This window comes from Rattus rattus, chromosome 7 (genome assembly GCF_011064425.1).
Source record: "Rattus rattus isolate New Zealand chromosome 7, Rrattus_CSIRO_v1, whole genome shotgun sequence".
In the NCBI taxonomy this organism is placed as follows: Eukaryota; Metazoa; Chordata; class Mammalia; order Rodentia; family Muridae; genus Rattus; species Rattus rattus.
In genome coordinates, this window is record NC_046160.1 from 65538207 (window position 1) to 65555812 (window position 17606).

A 17606-nucleotide genomic window follows, 5' to 3' on the forward strand; every position below is an offset into this window, starting at 1 on the left:
CTTGTAGCTGTACCCATGTATCGACTTCATCAGCCTTGTTGAGCTATACTGGCAAGTAAATATTTTATATTTTGAAGGTTCCAGTGACACACAGCTCTGTGCTGTCACCGCCATCAGCCTGAGGAGGTCATCTAAAAGAGTTCATATTTAAAAATTAGATGATTTATCTACTATCTATCTGGAGTTCAAATTATTTTGTAATATATGAGTGGATTTATAAGTACCATGCCCTAGATTCAGTAAACTTTATATGCAGTATTCTTTTTTTTTTTTTTTTTTTTGGTTCTTTTTTTGAGCTGGGGATCGAACCCAGGGCCTTGCGCCCTAGGTAAGCGCTCACCGCTGAGCTAAATCCCCAGCCCTGCAGTATTCTTTTAATCCTCACAACACTTAAAAAGTAGGAGATGGCTTTATTTTCTAGAGGAGGAAGCAGACTGACAGATAAAAACCTATAGCCATACAGAAACCTGTAACTGTTTATTTTAAAAGCAGCCAGGGTTATTCACTAATAGAAGATAGTGGAGTTGGTTTCAGATCTGGGTCTGCTTTGCAGTTTGTGCTTGTAACTACTTTCCTGATGAAAACGACAGCGTTGTTCTGCAAGGAGCTGGGATTCACACTATGGAACATGGGTGGGATTAGGACCGATGTTTGCCAGTCCTGCAAATGCAGTACTGTAGGCTCTGCACTCGGCTGTAGTCCGGCGGCAAAGCCGGTTACCTCCGTTCTGGGGATACTGCTTCTCTCCTCCTTGTTCTGGAATCACTGGCATAGGCCGTTTGGCTGCCATAGTCTACCCTCACCATTTATCTCCTTCAGCTCCTTCTGTGCAGAGCATCCCAGGACTTTGTATGCTTGTGTATGTGTGAGCGGTCTAGGCAGATACCGATAACACCATTTATTTAAAAGGAGAATGGGCTACATCTACTAGAACCAAACTGTTAATTTTCATAAATAAACCGTGAAAGTAAACTATACATTTCATTACCATCGCTTTAAGAAGAACTAGGTGAAATATTGGAACAAATTTGTAAGAGAGTATAAATGGGCTATTGAAAGTGCCCAGTAGGAGGCAGGCATCTCTTAGGAGTTGCAAAGTTATCTTCTGTTTTGTTCTTTTGCTTCTGGCATCCTCTCCCCAGTGTTGCTTTGCAAGTGAAGGACATGTGGCAGGGTGAGTCCGTCTTCACAGAAGGAAGGTTACTAAACTGAGCTCTTTCTCTCTGTTTCTTTCAGTGAACCTTGCTCTCGCCCTGGCTGCGAATGATTCGGTAAGTGTTCCTCCACAGAAATACTAATACACTGCAGTGTTTCTCAGGCAGTGATGGAGTGGAGCCGCATAGTCTACTTTCAGTCAGTGCATGCTTTTAAGGGACCAAGAATGCTGCCACTAGGACTGCTCCATGTAGAAACAGTGGTGTTGCAGTTAAATGTTGACCATGTATCCCATGGTAGCTTTCATGTTCTTGCACACAGGCCATTTTGCAAAATAAAAATGTACTGCTGCAGTCTGTGTCTGTGATGGTAGTATGCTGGGCTCAACTCTTCCTGAAGCTAGGGCCATGGGTAACTCCCAAACATGTCCAGAACGTAGCCTTGAAGCTCAAGCTGCTCAGAATTCTTCTGCTCAACTTCTTGAGATTACAGACGTGTGCTCCCATGCCTGCCTGGTTCATCAGAAACAAGTTTCAACTTATTTAACTCAACAAGACAAGTTAAAAGACCCTAGAAATGGGATTGGGGATTTAGTTCAGTGGTAGAGCGCTTGCCTAGCAAGCACAAGGCCCTGGGTTCGGTCCCCAGCTCCGAAAAAAAGAAAAGAAAGAAAGAAAAAAAAAAGACCCTAGAAATAGTGTTAGTCCTTTGGAGCAGGATTCGAATAGACTATGTATATAATGTAAGCCTGAAGGATTGTTTATTCTCCTTTTACACCATACAGTTGATCGTAGGATAGCTTTGTATGTATCTTTCCATCTCTTCACCCACACATTCATGTGTATTTGTGATAGCCCTCATTCACTTTTAAAGTTTATGGCCTCTATGTTGTGTGTTTGTGTGAGTTTATGTCATCATGCGTGTGAAAAAGCCTGAGGAGGTCACTGGAGTCGCATGTATTTGTGAGCTGCCGTGCTGGCTCTGGGGAGAGAACTTGGGTCCTCTGCATAAACAGCAGTTCTCCAAACTGCTGAGCCATGGCCCCAGCCCCTGCACCCCATGCTTTTGGCTGCTGCTGTCATGGTTGATCACTTTTCTTTTGGGTGGATCCTTAGGTTGGTTCCCCTCTTCTCCACTTCCTCCAGTTAAAGGACAGGGGATTTATTTATCTCTTCCTGTGGGGTTGAGTCAAGGGCGTCATAGATTGTAGAGTGGCATTCTACACCGGCCTCCCTAGCCCACCACAGTGGCCTTCTACACCGACCTCCCTAGCCCATCACAGTGACTTTTTCTTCTTTTTCTTTTTTATCACATCCTTTTCCCTTCTCCAATTCCCCTCAGATTCTCCTCATCTCCCTACCTATTCAACTTCATGTTTTCTCTGAAAAAACAAAACAGGAAAAACAAACAGCAGCAAACAAAACCAGAACAGATGGTGAACTAAAAATAAAGAAATAAAAAAAAATCCTAAAAAAACAAAGAAAACCAATTAAGGAAAAGAATAGAAGAAACCAAAACAAACCCACACTGAAACAAAAAGCACACACAAACCAACAAGAATATGGAGTCTATTTTGCGTTGCCCTTTGGAGTGTGGCTGATGTACCCAGCGACACACCGCTGAGGAAAACTGATTTTCTGACTTGTAGCAGGTGTCAGTTGCAGATAGCCTCCTCCTCAGGGTAGGACTTTGTGACCACTTCCCTTCCCAGCACTGAGATTTTGTCTGGTTTTAGCTTGTTTGGGATCTGTTTGAGTGTCAGTCCTGCTGTGTCAGGAAGGCGCTCGCATCTACCACCTCTGGCTCTTAGAACCTTTCTGCTTCCGCTTCTGCAATGATCCCGAGTCTTCAGGGGAGGAGTTTGGTGAGGTCATCCCATTTATGACTGAGCGCTCCAGTCGATCTCTGTGTGACTTCCCATCTGCTGCAGGAAACAGCTCTGATGGGGGTCGAGTGATGCACTGGTCTATGGGTATAGCAATGAGACATGAGTAGAAGTGTTTTTATCACTGCATTCCTTTGGCAGAATGAAAGTATTGGGATTTCCCCTAGGTCTGTGACCTACGTATATAGTCTCAGGTTGTTGGCTACCTTAGCAGGGTCAGGCAGGGTCAGGCCCCTCATGGAGTAGGCCTGAAGTCCAATCAAAGGGTGGTTGATAACTACCACAACGTTTATGCCTCAATTGTACCAGTATATCTTCAAGCAGAAGCAGTGGGCGAAATTGATGATTACTTTTCTTCTCTGGTAGCATGCTGAGTATTTTCCAGCACCATGAACTAAGTCAGGAGGGGTGAAGTTGGCACTAGCTCAGTGTCTCCATGTTCAATGACGTAAGCAAGTGCTGTCTTTGGTAATAGGGCCTTACCACTAGATAATGGAGAGTAACTGGTAGCCTTGGCAATAGCGTGTGATATCTGCAGGTGTGTGTGTGTATGTGTGTGTCTGTGGGACATCTTTACCAATTTGTTGCCTATTCTTGGAACTGTAGATGACATAAGATGTCTAGTTGGGATATTGCCTCTCCCCATTATATGGTAACTAATTTATATTCCTTTTATATTTATTTATAGTTTAGGAAACTTCTATAGTAGTAGGTTTCCATATGAATTTTCAAATATTAAGGTTGGTTCTTCCTACAGCAGGGTTTCTTTCTGGGACTGGAAGATTGAACCCAGGGCCTCATGCATTCTAGGCTCAATGCTCTACCACAGAGCCACCTCCCCAGCCCACTACAATGACATCCTTTTCTTTCTTTCACTTTGTAAACTGTATTTACTAATAATACTATGTATGTGTGTGCAGGCACATGCACGTCATGGATGTTGAGACCAAAGGACTTTGGGGAGTTGGGTGTGTGTGAGACTAAGGACTTTGGGGAGTGTGTGTGTGTGTGTGTGTGTGCGCGACTGTTCTACATGCCTCAGGCTAGCTGGCTTGTGGCCCTGGGGATTTTCTTGTCTCTGCCTCACATCTTACAGTGGGAATTCTGGGATTACAGACACAACTCATCATCTTGATATTTTTATGTGGGTTCTGGGATCAAACTCAGGCTGTGAGACTTGTGTGGCAAATGCTTTTACTGGCTGAAACATTTTGCTGTCCCTACAATGGCAGTGTTACATTAGATTCATACATGCTAAGCAAGTTATGTAAATGTTCTCCAGAAAATATATTTGTCTTTTATTTTAGCTGTAGTTTATAGAAATATTTATACTATTATTTTAGATAGATATTATCTGCTTTTAGATATTAAAAGGGGAACAAGAAAACCCTTGGCAGGGAATAGGGAGGCAAAGTTTAGAACAGGGGCTGAAGGAACGACCATTCAGAGCCTGCCCCACATGTGGCCCATACATATACAGCCACCCAATTAGACAAGATGGATGAAGCAAAGAAGTGCAGGCCATCAGGAACCGGATGTAGATCTCTCCTGAGAGACACAGCCAGAATACAGCAAATACAGAGGCGAATGCTAGCAGCAATCCACTGAACTGAGATTGGGACCCCTGTTGAAGGAATCAGAGAAAGAACTGGAAGAGCTTGAAGGGGCTTGAGACCCCTTATGAACAACAATGCCAAGCAACCAGAGCTCCCAGGGTCTAAGCCACTACCCAAAGACTATACATGGACTAACCCTGGGCTCCAACCTCATAGGTAGCAATGAATAGCCTAGTAAGATCACCAGTGGAAGGGGAAGCCCTTGGTCCTGCCAAGACTGAACCCCCAGTGAACATGATTGTTGGGGGGAGGGTGGTAATGGGGGGAGGATGGGGAGGGGAAGCCCATATAGAAGGGGAGGGGGAGGGGTTAGGGAGATGTTGGCCCGGAAACCGGGAAAAGGAATAACAATCGAAATGTAGATAAGAAATACTCGTTAATAAAGATAAAAAAGATATTAAAATAAGAATGAAAATTAACACTGAACATATGTAACCCTGAAAGTCATTAGTTAATAACATATCTACTTCATAACTTATTTTAATATCCATTTCATATTTATGAAATATTATTTCATATAGTTTCTTATTTTCAACTTACTAGGTTTTAAATATGTTCTATCATATTTTGTACTAATATATATGAAATATATAATGTGTAAATTCAATGTATATATATGAAATTCAGGTAAGAATGAATTAGCTAATGTGTTTGGTTGTGGCTGCACTTCTCACTTATTTCCTGCCCTGCAGTCTTAGTTCTCTACGGACAGCACACATAGATTATGTATGTAGGTGTACTGCTCAGTAGAGAGCCAGAATTTACTAGAATGCAGAGCTAGGTATGTTCATGTCTGAAGCTTGTGGCCCTTGTTTCTGACAGAGTCAGGATATTACATATCCAGTGTTTGTCTAAACTACTCACCTCATTCAGTGCAGACCAACTGTCCCAACTGGACCTACTGAGCACAGATGCTGCATGCTTCTTTAAAGTCGTGCCCCTGCATCGAGGAGTCTACCATCAAGTCAAATTAAAAACCCATTTCTTTACAGCTCCCTTCCTTTCTGGAGGACATCCATTCTGGCATTTCCTTTGTCTTGTCCTTTCCTCTGAATTTCTTGTTTGTTTTTCTGGATGTATCTTCTGTGTTAGCAGGCAGATTAGTGGCTAAAAGTGTCCTATTCATGCAGCTTACCCTTAATAGCAAATGAGAATTGGTGGGGTAGTTAAGGTGAAGATCTTGTCTAGACTCGTTGGTAAGTTCAGCTCAATCCTAAGAGTGAGGGCAAGAGCGCAAGGAGGACAGGAAGGAGCTCCGGGCGGTGGGCGTGGCATTGCTCCAGCACTACATCTGTCAGTCATTCACGCCGCCCAGTGGACTTCTGTGAGCCTTTGTCCGGAAGGAAGTGGCAGATGAGGACAAACAGGAAGTCAGCTCTCCAGGTTCTTTAATTCCTGAAGACATCTTTATACTGGATAATTTAAATGACCATGTAGAATTCTAGGCTCAGAACCACTTTTTGACCTTTGAAAACAATATTCCATTTTCTGCTGAAATGCTAATGATGATGTCTGATGCTTTTCTGATCTATATTACTCTGTAATAACATGTGTTGTTTTCCCATCGAAGCTTTTAAGGCTTTCTTTATGGCTTTTAAAGTTTAAAATTGTCACAAATATGTGTCGAGTTGTTGGCTTTAAGAGCTGCCGCATGGTTGGAAATTGGCTGTGCGTGTTCTCAGTTTAGAGGAGGCTTCTCTTCATCTGTGCCTGTTCTCGTTGTGGGAGCAGCGCTGTCCTGTGTGCGGTTCATTTTCTCTCGTGCTCTTTGGCTGTTTGCCATTTGTGTTTCTCAACAGGCCTTAAACTCTTTTCTGTACCCCTCTGCTCAATTACAGTTATTTAGCACTTCTAAATTTATGTTTAGAGATTGCTTTCTCCAATTTTCTAGACCTATTTCTTACTTTGAGTTTAATGTTTCTTATAAAAAGAAGGGGGGTGTTTTGTAGCATTTTCTTGACGCAGATAATTAGAATTATTTAGAAATGTGGCTTTCTTTTTCTTGTTTCTTCTTAGCCTTTGTTTATTTAGGACAGTAGGATAGTTGCTTTCTCGCCCCCCTCCCCACACCACACCTGGGGGAGTTTTGGACACACAGAAGTTCAACCCTACTTCAGACTTAGAGTTGCAGCACAGCCCTGTGCAGGCTGACGGAACCCTCCGCATGCTTCAGTGCTGAAACCATGGACCTAGAGAGATCTGGAACTTTCTTAAAATGTCTGCTCTGCCAATAGCCTTTTTTCTGTTTTAGTTTTAAATGCAGGGTAGTTTAGTTTTAGCTGACTTTCCCTCTTATTTCAGTGGAGTTTGGAAGAAAAGGAAAATCAACATGCATGTTTAGGTAGCCATCCTGAGGGAAGAGCCAGTAAGTGAGCGAGTGAGCGTGCTTGCTTATTTATTCATTCATTCATTCATTCATTCATTCATTCATTCTCAGCACTTGTTTTGTAGTCCAGGCTGGCCTTTGAACTCACACTCCCTCTGCCTCATCTTTGTAAGTGCTGATATTACAGGTGTGTACTCCCATTTACACTAGTTTAAACAGTTGTGTGTATGTGTGAGTGTGTGTGTGTGTGTGTGTGTGTGTGTGTGTGTGTAATTTGTGTTCACATGTCACAAACACTGCGAATCAAGCAGCCCTGGCCCCCTCTCTCTAACGTTTACCTAACATACTACTGACCTTTAATATTGACAATCCTCTGTTTCTTGATTTCTCTTTTATTGTTCTCAACTACTTTTATTACGAGTTTTATTCTTTCACAGTATCATTTTTAAAGAAATCTTTAGAAGCATTAATTTATTATTCTTAGGTGTATGGGTGTTTTGCCTGCATTTATGTCTTTGTATCACATGGTTTGTATACAGATAGTTGTGGTGTTGTATGTGTTCTGGGAATCTAACCCAGATCCCATGGAAAAACAGCCAGATGCTCTTAACTGCTGAGTCATCTTTCCAACCCTTCAGTATAACTTTAATGCACACTGGGCAAGAGCACTGAGTCTGACAGAAGGAAACAGAAAGGCCAAAGGTCATCAGAAGTAGTTGACGTGCTTCCTAAGACAACTCATTTTATTTCCGGAAGTATATGGAGTACCTGTGATGTTCACTGTCAGACTCCCTGGGAACATAAAGAAAAAATAAACATACACCGTAGAAAAAGTATGTTGTACATATAAATATCTATGTAGGTGTGCTGCACATGTGTGCCTGTGTGTGTGTGTGTGTGTGTGTGCCTGTGTGTGTGTGTGTGCCTGTGTGTGTGTGTGTGTGTGTGTGTGCCTGTGTGTGTGTGTGTGTGTGTGTGTGTGTGCCTGTGTGTGTGTGTGTGTGTGTGTGTGTGTGTGGTCTTAGCTATCTCTTAGTTGTTCTGTGGTAGTAGAAATTGAACCCTGGGTCTATTGTTGCTAGCCAGTGCTCTACTACTGAGCTGTGTTCCTAGCTCTACCCAGGATTTTTGTTTTTTTTTGATGGTATATAGTTGAGACTTTTTGTAGCAATTTCTTTTGTGAATGAGAAAGTAAGCGTTAATCAAAACCTATAAGATTTTACTTAATAAAAATGATTCTATTTTGTTTTGTAGTAGAAACATTGTATAATCTCAAAGTTCTATAAACCAGCAAAGATAAAAGGAAGACAGATGTCTTAAGATGATGAAATAGATCCAAGGGCAAATACAACAATAAATTACTCATGATGAATGGCTTTTATTTCAGACAAAAGCAGTTTCCCCCAGCAGGGTCTTTTCATGAATAGAGTCATGTTTGTTTCTCATGGAAAGAGGTAGGGAAGACCACGCCATGTTGATGAGTTTGACAGCCTTCATTGATTGTACTCTGTCTGGCTGCATTTTCTCAGCCAGCTCATTTCCTTGTCTCAATTCTTTCCAGTATGCATCTGTTTCTACTATTCCCATCGTAGTGACTGCTCGTTCATTCATTTATACCTCAGTCACTGAGTGCCTACTCTGTCTCAGAGAGAGAAACTAGAAACCGACAAGACAGTGAGCTACTGAGGAGCTCACGTCTAGCGACACCATGGTGTGACACCCTCCCTGCGTGTGCTTCAGTTCTTCCCGTGCACGCTGCCAGTTCACCCATAACTGTTGGAATCACATAGCTGTCCTGCTGAGATTTACACCCCAAAACCGTGACTGCTATTTGCAAAGCATTCTATTGTTTTATAGCCTTCTACATTTCTACAGGAATGTTCTGAGCAGTTTTCTTCAGAGTTCTGTGTCCTGTTTCTCAGGCTACCTATATGCCTATCCTGTATAAGGATGTAAATGTTGGGAGAGGCAGAATTGAGTGCTTCAAAGATCCAGCTACTGTCTCAGTGCACATCTGTGGGTTGCTTATAGTGCTTACATAGTTTATCAGTTAGTGTTTCTGTGAGGGTAGGTCAGTAAAATGTTTGAATTCCCTCCTAGGGTCTTTCCCCAGTGTTGTGAAATTCAATGGCACGGTTTGTTTTTTTTATTATTGTTGCATTCATGTGGTCATTCTAGTATTTTTATAACTAACACTTACTGAGCACTTACTATAGTAGCACAGATAGTTAGCACTTTACATAGAATAATTCTCATGACTTGTTTCTCAGCTCATCTCCTTTTTGTAGCAATGGCGAACGACTAGGCTCTGTTAAAACAGGATCCGGTCCCTTTAAGAGGTCAGTCAATCTTTAGAGGCAGGATCTCAAAGCCTGAAACGTTTAGGCCACACCTCCCTGTTGCTCTCTCTGGGACAGTATTAACCTGTATCCCTAAGCAGTGGTTCTAACGGCACCTTGTTCTTTCACGCTCTTTGTTACATACACTATGATGAATTAACTTACATGATGTAAAATCCCTCTCTTCATTCCCAAAGCTCACAGAAGTTCGATATTGGGATTGCTATAGAGCGCCTCTGGCTTTCTTCTCATGGTCTGCTTGTCTGTCTCTCCCTGTCTCTTATTCTCACCCTTACTGAAGCTCCTTTCCTAGGTTTGAAGGTCAGCTTCTCCTTCTATGTAAGCCCTATGTTTGGTCTCTCTCATATATTGCACCATTTTTGGTCTAATGCTCTCCTTCCCACATTGTGGTCCCGTAATGGTGTTTAGGCCTCAAGTCTTTCAATAAACTGCATTTTCTGAAGTGTTTCTTGTGGCAGCTACTTTCTTGGGCTGCCTGTGACTGTTTTATTCTCTTTATTATTATATTTAACAGCTACTCCTACAGTCCCCACAATAGACAGTAAAAGCACATAGAAATTAAGTGACTTGTTCAGAATCACCAAGGAAAAATAACATAACTGAGATTGATTGGCAACCTAGTAGTGCACTTTTAACCTAGTGCTCCTATGTTTTGATTCTTAGCATTAAGAATTGTATAGTAGGGCTTGGAGACATGACACAGTGGTTAAGAGTGAGTCCTCTTGCCAAGGACTTGAATTTTTGTGGCCCATAATCATTTGTGACTCTAGCTCCAGAGGGCCCTGATGCCTCTGGCCTACAAGGAAACCTGTACTCATATGCATATATCATATTATATAATTATATATATCCATATATATATATAATTAAAAATAAATCTTTAAAAAACTGTTACAGCCTATGCCACACAGTGAAACTCATCTTAAATCAATCCTATGATGTGGCATGTACCTATAGTCTCAGCTATTACACATGCTGAAGCAGGATATTTATTTGAGCTAGCCATTTGAAGCCAGTCTGGATAACATACTGAGATACTATTTCAACCAACCAACTAACCAACCAACCAACCAACCAACCAACCAACCAACCAACCAACCAACCAACTAGACAACCAGACAACTAGACAACCAACCAACCAACTAAATGGATAGCCTCACTCCTCTATCCCAAGTTGTTTGTCTTGGCTACCTCCAGCCCCAGCTAGTACAGTGCTTATGGTTTGCGTAACACAAAATACATCTTTATTTTGTGGTTGAATTGAGTATCGAGCTTGATTTTCAGTGTGTAAATACAAAGCTTTTCTTTTTCAAAGTGATGTTGCGTGGGGACATTGGTGATAACTTAGTGACTGTGTTGGTTAGTATTATTTTTCAAGTTGGCAAGATCTAGAAACACAAGGCTCTGGGTACAACTGTGAGGGATTACTAAGCCAGTAGGGATGCCTGTGAGGATTATGTTTATTGGATTAGTTGAGGTAGGAAGTGGGTGGTTCCATTCTCTGGGCTTGGAGCTGGACTATATAAAAAGGGGAAGGCTGAGTTCCAGTGTTCACGGCTCTCTGTTTCCTCTTTGTACAGTGTGACTAGCTGCTTCAAGCTCCTGCTGTCTTGGCTTTCCTGCTGTGATGGACTGACTACACCCTTGGACTTTGGACTAAAGAAACTCTTTCTCTCCTGAGTTGTTTTTGTCCACTCTGATTTGATTTGGTCTTGGCATTTTCTATGATATTCAGTTGTTCTAGCTCTGGTTATGACCCCTGTCCCTTTGACACTAGTGTGTTGCCCATCTAGATTACCATGCCTGGGCACTAGACCTCTGTGTCTATCGATCTGCTGCAGATGACCACTTTAACACTTTGTATGCACTCCCAGCTCAGCATGAGTAGAACAAACTCCTTTCCCTATAGTTGTTTTTGTCTCTGGGAATAGCACAGCTCCCCACATCCTGTGTCAGAAAGGTTTACTTATCTCTTCTGCTGGTTTGTGAACATTTGGGAAAGAATGATTTTGTTTTTTCCCCTTTCTCTTTAATCCTTAGTGTCTAAGTCTAGTCACATGGTGAGCTTTCTGTTTCTGTTTTTTTGAGACAGAGTCTCATAGCCCAGGCTGGGTTTAAGCTCTCTATATAGCCAAGGCTGGGTTTGCTGCATAGCTAAGGATGATCTTGAACTTCTGTTTTTACTGTCTCTTGTCTCCCAAGTGCTGGCTCTTGATTGGTGAGAAATGATTGTGAAGCATTCAGTAAAGAGTGTGTACTTCTCCAATACAAAATATACATAGATTCAAGTGTAGAGTAGCTTCTCTATTGCACGTTCACTATAAATTGTGCTTTTATTTTCACAAATAATTAAAATCAAAATGAGATAATACATTTAACATACTTAGCACAATGTCTATCTTATAGTAAGTTGCAAACAAATTTTTAGTATTAACAGTTACAATAACACTTTCCTGTAAACAATATTTTAAAGTAAAAGTCAATATATATTTTACTTAACTATTTTAGCAAAGTTTTAAGTTAGTACATTCCATTTTTAGAATGACTCATTAAGTAGATTTTATATTGGTTTTAAAAATGGAAAAGGAAGCAGTATTATCTTCAAAGAATTTGTTTTTTGATTATCTTTTCCATTGTTGTTTATCTCAAAATATTTGTCTTTTCCTGTGATCACATAATGCCTTACATGCGTTCTTTCCAGATGTGCTGCTTTTTCCACAAATGTCCTTTCCATGTGACTAACATTGTCCTAAGCCTTTGAAGTTCTGTGGTGGACTTGAAATTTTTAGCTCAAGAGTCGGTTCTGACTGGGTGCGGTGGCACATGCCTGTAATCCTTTGGGAAGCAGAGGCAGAATTGATCAATACTTCAAGGTCACCCTCACCACATAGAAAGTTCCACGTCAAGGCCTGCCGGGGTTACATGAGACCATTTTGCAAAACAAACAAACCCCCCACTCCCAAAATGCTATAGTTTTGGGGGTTGGAAAAGTTAAGCAGATGATGTGCTCCCCCCACAGCAGTATTTCCTGCATTAAGTAGTTTACATTCTAGCTTCTTGCTGTCTGTCAGACAGAGCTGGGCCTGTTTCTAGCTGACTCGTCTACACTGAATAGCTTTGCCTCTGCCTTCCTCATAGAGTTTTAGAACAAGATGATGCATGTGGAATGCTCACATGGTGCGTGCTGACAGTGCGAGGATGAGGTCCTTGTCTTTGCGGTACAGGACTGCAGGTGCTAGTCTGTACACATTATCATCTGCAGTGCAGTTAGGGCGTGGTTTTGGAGTAAAAGGATGTTCCTCACAAGTTTACGTGGGAAATCCAGATTCGACTTCTTAATTGAAGCTCACGGAGTTCGTTTCATCTTTTCTTTAGCATCAATTGTGTACGAGGACTACAATCTGGTTTAACCTAATTTTTTAAAAATTTTATTTATGAGTACACTGTAGCTGTCTTCAGACAACCAGAAGAGGGCATCAGATCCCATTACAGATGGTTATGAGCCACCATGCGATTGCTGGGAATTGAACTCAGGACCTCTGAGAAAGCAGGATTAACTGTTGAGCCATCTCTCCAGCCCTGTTAACCTATTTTTAATACTTTCATTATAGTAAGTATTTCTTAATGAAAACATTTTGTTTCAGTATCATGGTAAGCTATTTTGAGGAGAAAGATAGCACTCTTTATGTTCAATGTGTAATTATTTTAAAGGTCAAGAAACCAAATCCTGGAGGAGCAATTGCAAAATCATTACTTTTTGCTTTTTGATCTGAAATTCAAAGGTAATTCTTAGTAAGGAATATTTTATATTTATAAGTGCATTGAAATTCAAATTATTTACATTTACTGATAGATAAATATTTTATAATCGAAGAATCTTTATAAAGACTGACATACTTTTAGGATTAAAAATATAAATATTAATTATGATATTTTCCTTCAAATATTTGACACTTGTCATAGCTATACATGCATTCATCCACTGCATTTCTTTTTTTTTTTTTTTTTTTTTTTTTTCGAGTGGGGATCGAACCCAGGGCCTTATGCTTGCTAGGCAAGCGCTCTACCACTGAGCTAAATCCCCAACCCTTATCCGCTGCATTTCTGATGAGTAGCTTTTCCTTATTCTGTAATATGTAGACTTGTTCGTGTCTTGAGGGGCTGTGGCCACCTAGGCTCTGCTCAGCACAGTTGGGAAGACCTTGCCCTTCTCACGTCAGGCCGTTTATCTCTGAGTGACTATTTGGTAGGCTGCTGTTTCCTACTTCTATAGACTCCCTCCTGGACTCTGACTTGTCTCAAGTCTACCCTGGCTCCCCAACATGCCTTTCTTTCTTTAAACAGGGTTTCACTTTGTAGCCCAGGCTGGTCTTGATTTTGTGATTCTCCTGCCTTAACTTTCAGACACTGGAACTGTAATGTGTGCCACCATGCCTGTTCTGCCTTGCCTGGGACCGTTTCTCTTGGTGGCCACTGGTGCTCTTCCCACCTTCTCCTCTCACAAGCCTTCTTTTCCATCGCTTCCCATTTCACTGAAAAGTGGCTTTTGTCAACAGCTTCTTTCATGTTCTTGCTCAGCATTAAATCTCTTTTCTTCAGTCATCCTTACGTCTTTCCCTTTCTGCCCCAGAGTCAGATGCCAGATCTTTCTATTTTTAAAATTATTTTATTTATTTATATCCGAAATGTTGCCCCTGCCCCCGTTCGCTTAGCTGAGTTCTTCCCCCCATGCCTCCTCCCCTCCCCCTCTGAGAGGGTGCTCCTTCTATATCCCCCCACCCGGGGTGTCAAGTCTCTACAGCATTAGGGACATCCTCTACCACTGAGGCTAGACAAGGCAGCCCTCTGCTACAGATGTGCTGGGGCCTTGGACCATCCCATGTATGCTCTTTGGTTGATGGCTTAGTCTCTGGGAGCTCCCAGGGGTCCAGGTTATTTGACACCGTTGTTCTTCCTATGGGGTTGCCACCCCCTTCAGTTCCTTCAGTCCTTACCCTAACTCTTCCGTAGGGATTCCTTACTTCTGTCAGTGCTTGGCTGTATATCTGCATCTGTCTCAGTCAGCTGCTGGTAGAGCCTCTCAGAGGACAGCCATGGTAAGCTCCTGTCTGCCAGCATAACGTAGAAACAGTAATAGTGTCCAGGATTGGTGCCCACTCATGAGATGGATCCCAAGTTGGGCTGGTCACTAGTTGGCCATTCCTTTAGTCTCTTCTCCATTCTGTTTCTACATTTCTTTTAGACAGGAGCAATTTTAGGTCAAAAGTATCGTAGGTGGGTTAATGTCCCCATCTGTCCATTGGAGGCCCTGTCTAATTACTAGAGGTGGTCTCTTCAGGTCCCATATCTCCACTGTTGGGCATTTTGGTTAAGGTGACCCACATTGAGTCCTGGGAGCCTCCCCCAACCCAGGTCTCTGGGACTTTCTAGAAGTTCCCCCTTACTCTCCCCTCTACCCCCAGCAGCTGCATATTTCCATTCATTCTCCTGGCTCTCTGGGCCTCTGTCCTGTCTCCTCCCCCAATACCTGGTCCTGTCCCCCTTCCCCCCTCTCCCTCCTCCTCCCCTCTCTCACCCAAGTGCCTCCCTCCCTCTGCCTACCATAATTATCTTGTTCCCTCTTCTAAGTGGGATTTAAGTATCCTCATTTGGACCTTCCTTCTTGTTTAACTTCCCAGGTTATGTGGGGTGTATCATGGATATTCTGTACTTTTTGACTAATATCCACCTATCAGTGAGTACATACCATTGCATGTTCTTTTGGGTCTCTGTTACCTTACTCAGGTTGATATTTTCTAATTCTAGCCATTTGCCTGCAAAACTCAGGATGTCCTCGTTCTTAATAGCTGAGTAGTATTCCATTGTGTAAATGAATCACATTTTCTGAATTTATTCTTCAGTTGAGGGGCATCTGGGTTGCTTCTAGTTTCTGGTAATATGTATAAAACTGCTGTGAACTGTGGAACACACATCCTTGGGTGGTGAAGCATCTTTAGGTATATGCCTAGGAGTGGTATAGCTGGGTCTTTAGGTAAACTATTTTCAATTTTCTGAGGAACCACCAGATTGATTTCCAGAATGGTTGTACAAGTTTGTACTCCCACCAACAATGGAGGAGTGTTCTCCTTTCTCCACATCCTTGCCAGCATGTGCTGTCACTTGAGATTTTGATCTTAGCCATTCTGACTGGTGTCAGGTGGAATCTCAGGGTTGTTTTGATTTGCATTTCTTTAGGTGCTTCTCAGCCCTTTGTGATTCCTCAGTTGAGAATTCTCTGTTAAGCTTTGTACTTCATTTTTTAAAATTGGGTTATCTGGGTTTTTGGAGTTTAACTTTTTGAGTTCTTTATATATTTTGGATAGTAGCCCTCTATCAGATGTAGGGTTAGTGAAGATATTTCCCCAGTCTGTAGGCTGCTGTTTTGATGGTGTTCTTTGCCTTACAGAAGCTTTCTAGTTTCAAGAGGCCTGCTTTTGTTCTTGATGCTTCATTCCTTTCCTAGAATGTTTGCCTTGTGACTGTCTGCTGGTCACCTTCAAATTGTCTTTACTAATTCTCTCCCTGGGTCTCCTCATAGCACAGAGTGTATATTGGGTGAGTGAATGAATCACTAACCCTCATTACCCTGTGTTTGTTTTGCATTCAGGCTATGTCAGTTCCGGGTGTTTTCAACCTTTTGACTTTTCTACTTTCACACTACATTATCATCTATAAAATTCAAGCTCAAGACCCGAAATTGAGTTACAAAACCAAGCCAAAGCAAAACAAAACCCACAAGAAAACAAAAACAAAATGTCTAAGGGCCAGGGAAATAGTTGGTCAAGTGTTTACCTTGTGTGTGTGTGTGTGTGTGTGTGTGTGTGTGTGTGTGTGTGTGTGTGTGTGTGTACATGGTAAGCCTATCTTTAGATCTCGGGACACACAAAAAAAAACAGGCACAGTTGTGGCCTGAAATCCCAGTAATGGCAAGATGGGATTTGGAGACAGCTAGACCCTCTGATTGGCTGGCCAGATAGTGTAGTCTACTTGAAGTTCGAGGCAAGTGAGAGACCCTGCCTCAAGCAAAGGTGGGAGTGGGCCTGTGGAGTGGTCTCCAAGTCTGTCCCCTGATGGTGACTTGTGTGTATGCATGCACACACAATGCACACTTTCGTAATAGTTTAAGGAGACCTACTTTTGTGTGAACCACTCAGTTTTCAGCTGCACTCTGCCCTCGATTCCAGTTGCACAGGCTGGGGTTCACCCTCACTCGCCTTGCCACTTCTCTGGGTTGTCTCATTGCATCTGTTCTCTTTCTCTCCTGATTCTTGTCTTCCTGCCTGCATTTGATGATGTCCACCACAGGGGCAACACTTGAAGGTTCTTTATTTCCTGGTTTTCCCAGCATTGTTTCTCTTGGTTTACCTGACACTTTCAGTTTCCCCTCTTTCTTATTACTTCATTACTGTACATTTTTTTTTTTTGTTTCCCACACGGTCCCCTTGATTTAGAAATATTGCTTCTTCAGTCAACATCTATTTTTTTAAAAGACTGAATTCTTTATGTGTGCTCCTCTTCCTCCTCCTCTCCCTCCTCCTCCTCCTCATCTGATTGCCAACAGATAGGTCAAATGATGTAAATGGAGCCAGCGCTCTAAAATCTTCTATCCACGAGTTCTTTAGTAATTAGCTACACCTTCCACCACCTGTGTGAGTTAGTGATGTGCACTCTAAACTTACTCAGTAAAGCTACGTCCATTTTAGTATGCTCACGTGTCTATGGGATAGGGATTTGGACAGAGCAGAATGAATGGCTTATTCCTCCTACAGTGCTGCAGCTTCAATGGTGAAGACCTAAATGGTGATCTAGAGTTCTTTACTCCTGTGCTCGCTCCTGGCTGTGGTAACAAGGATGGACTGGCCAGGCTGCAGTGTGAACCCTTGCAGCCTTCACATTGTCCCGATCTCTCATCTTAGCTCTCCTACTCCATCTCACCTGACTGTCACCAACTGTTGGCCTTTGTAACTGGAGAAGTAGCTCATTTCTCTGTTATGAATCTAGGCAAAACTTTATAATTTTGGCAGGTGCCATGGCACACACTAATAACTCACACACTTTAGAAGGCAGAGGCAGGGGAATTAGGAGTTGAAGGTCATCCTCATCTGCATACCAGGTTCGAGTCTAGCTTGGATCACATGAAAGCATGGTCTCATACAACAAAACGAAGTGAAAAGGAAGGAAAAACACCACCACCACCACCACCACCACCACCACCACCCTCCTCT

The 17606-nt window shown here is 42.2% G+C and overlaps 1 protein-coding gene across 1 annotated transcript in view; it reads left to right on the forward strand.

Moving 5' to 3' along the window:
* Nubpl (nucleotide binding protein like) overlaps positions 1-17606 on the forward strand; it is a 212567-nt gene that overhangs the window by 1345 nt on the left and 193616 nt on the right. Inside the window, exon 3 of the mRNA XM_032907722.1 lies at positions 1237-1271. Coding sequence (XP_032763613.1) covers positions 1237-1271 — 35 coding nt within the window. The remainder of the gene's footprint in view (positions 1-1236; positions 1272-17606) is intronic.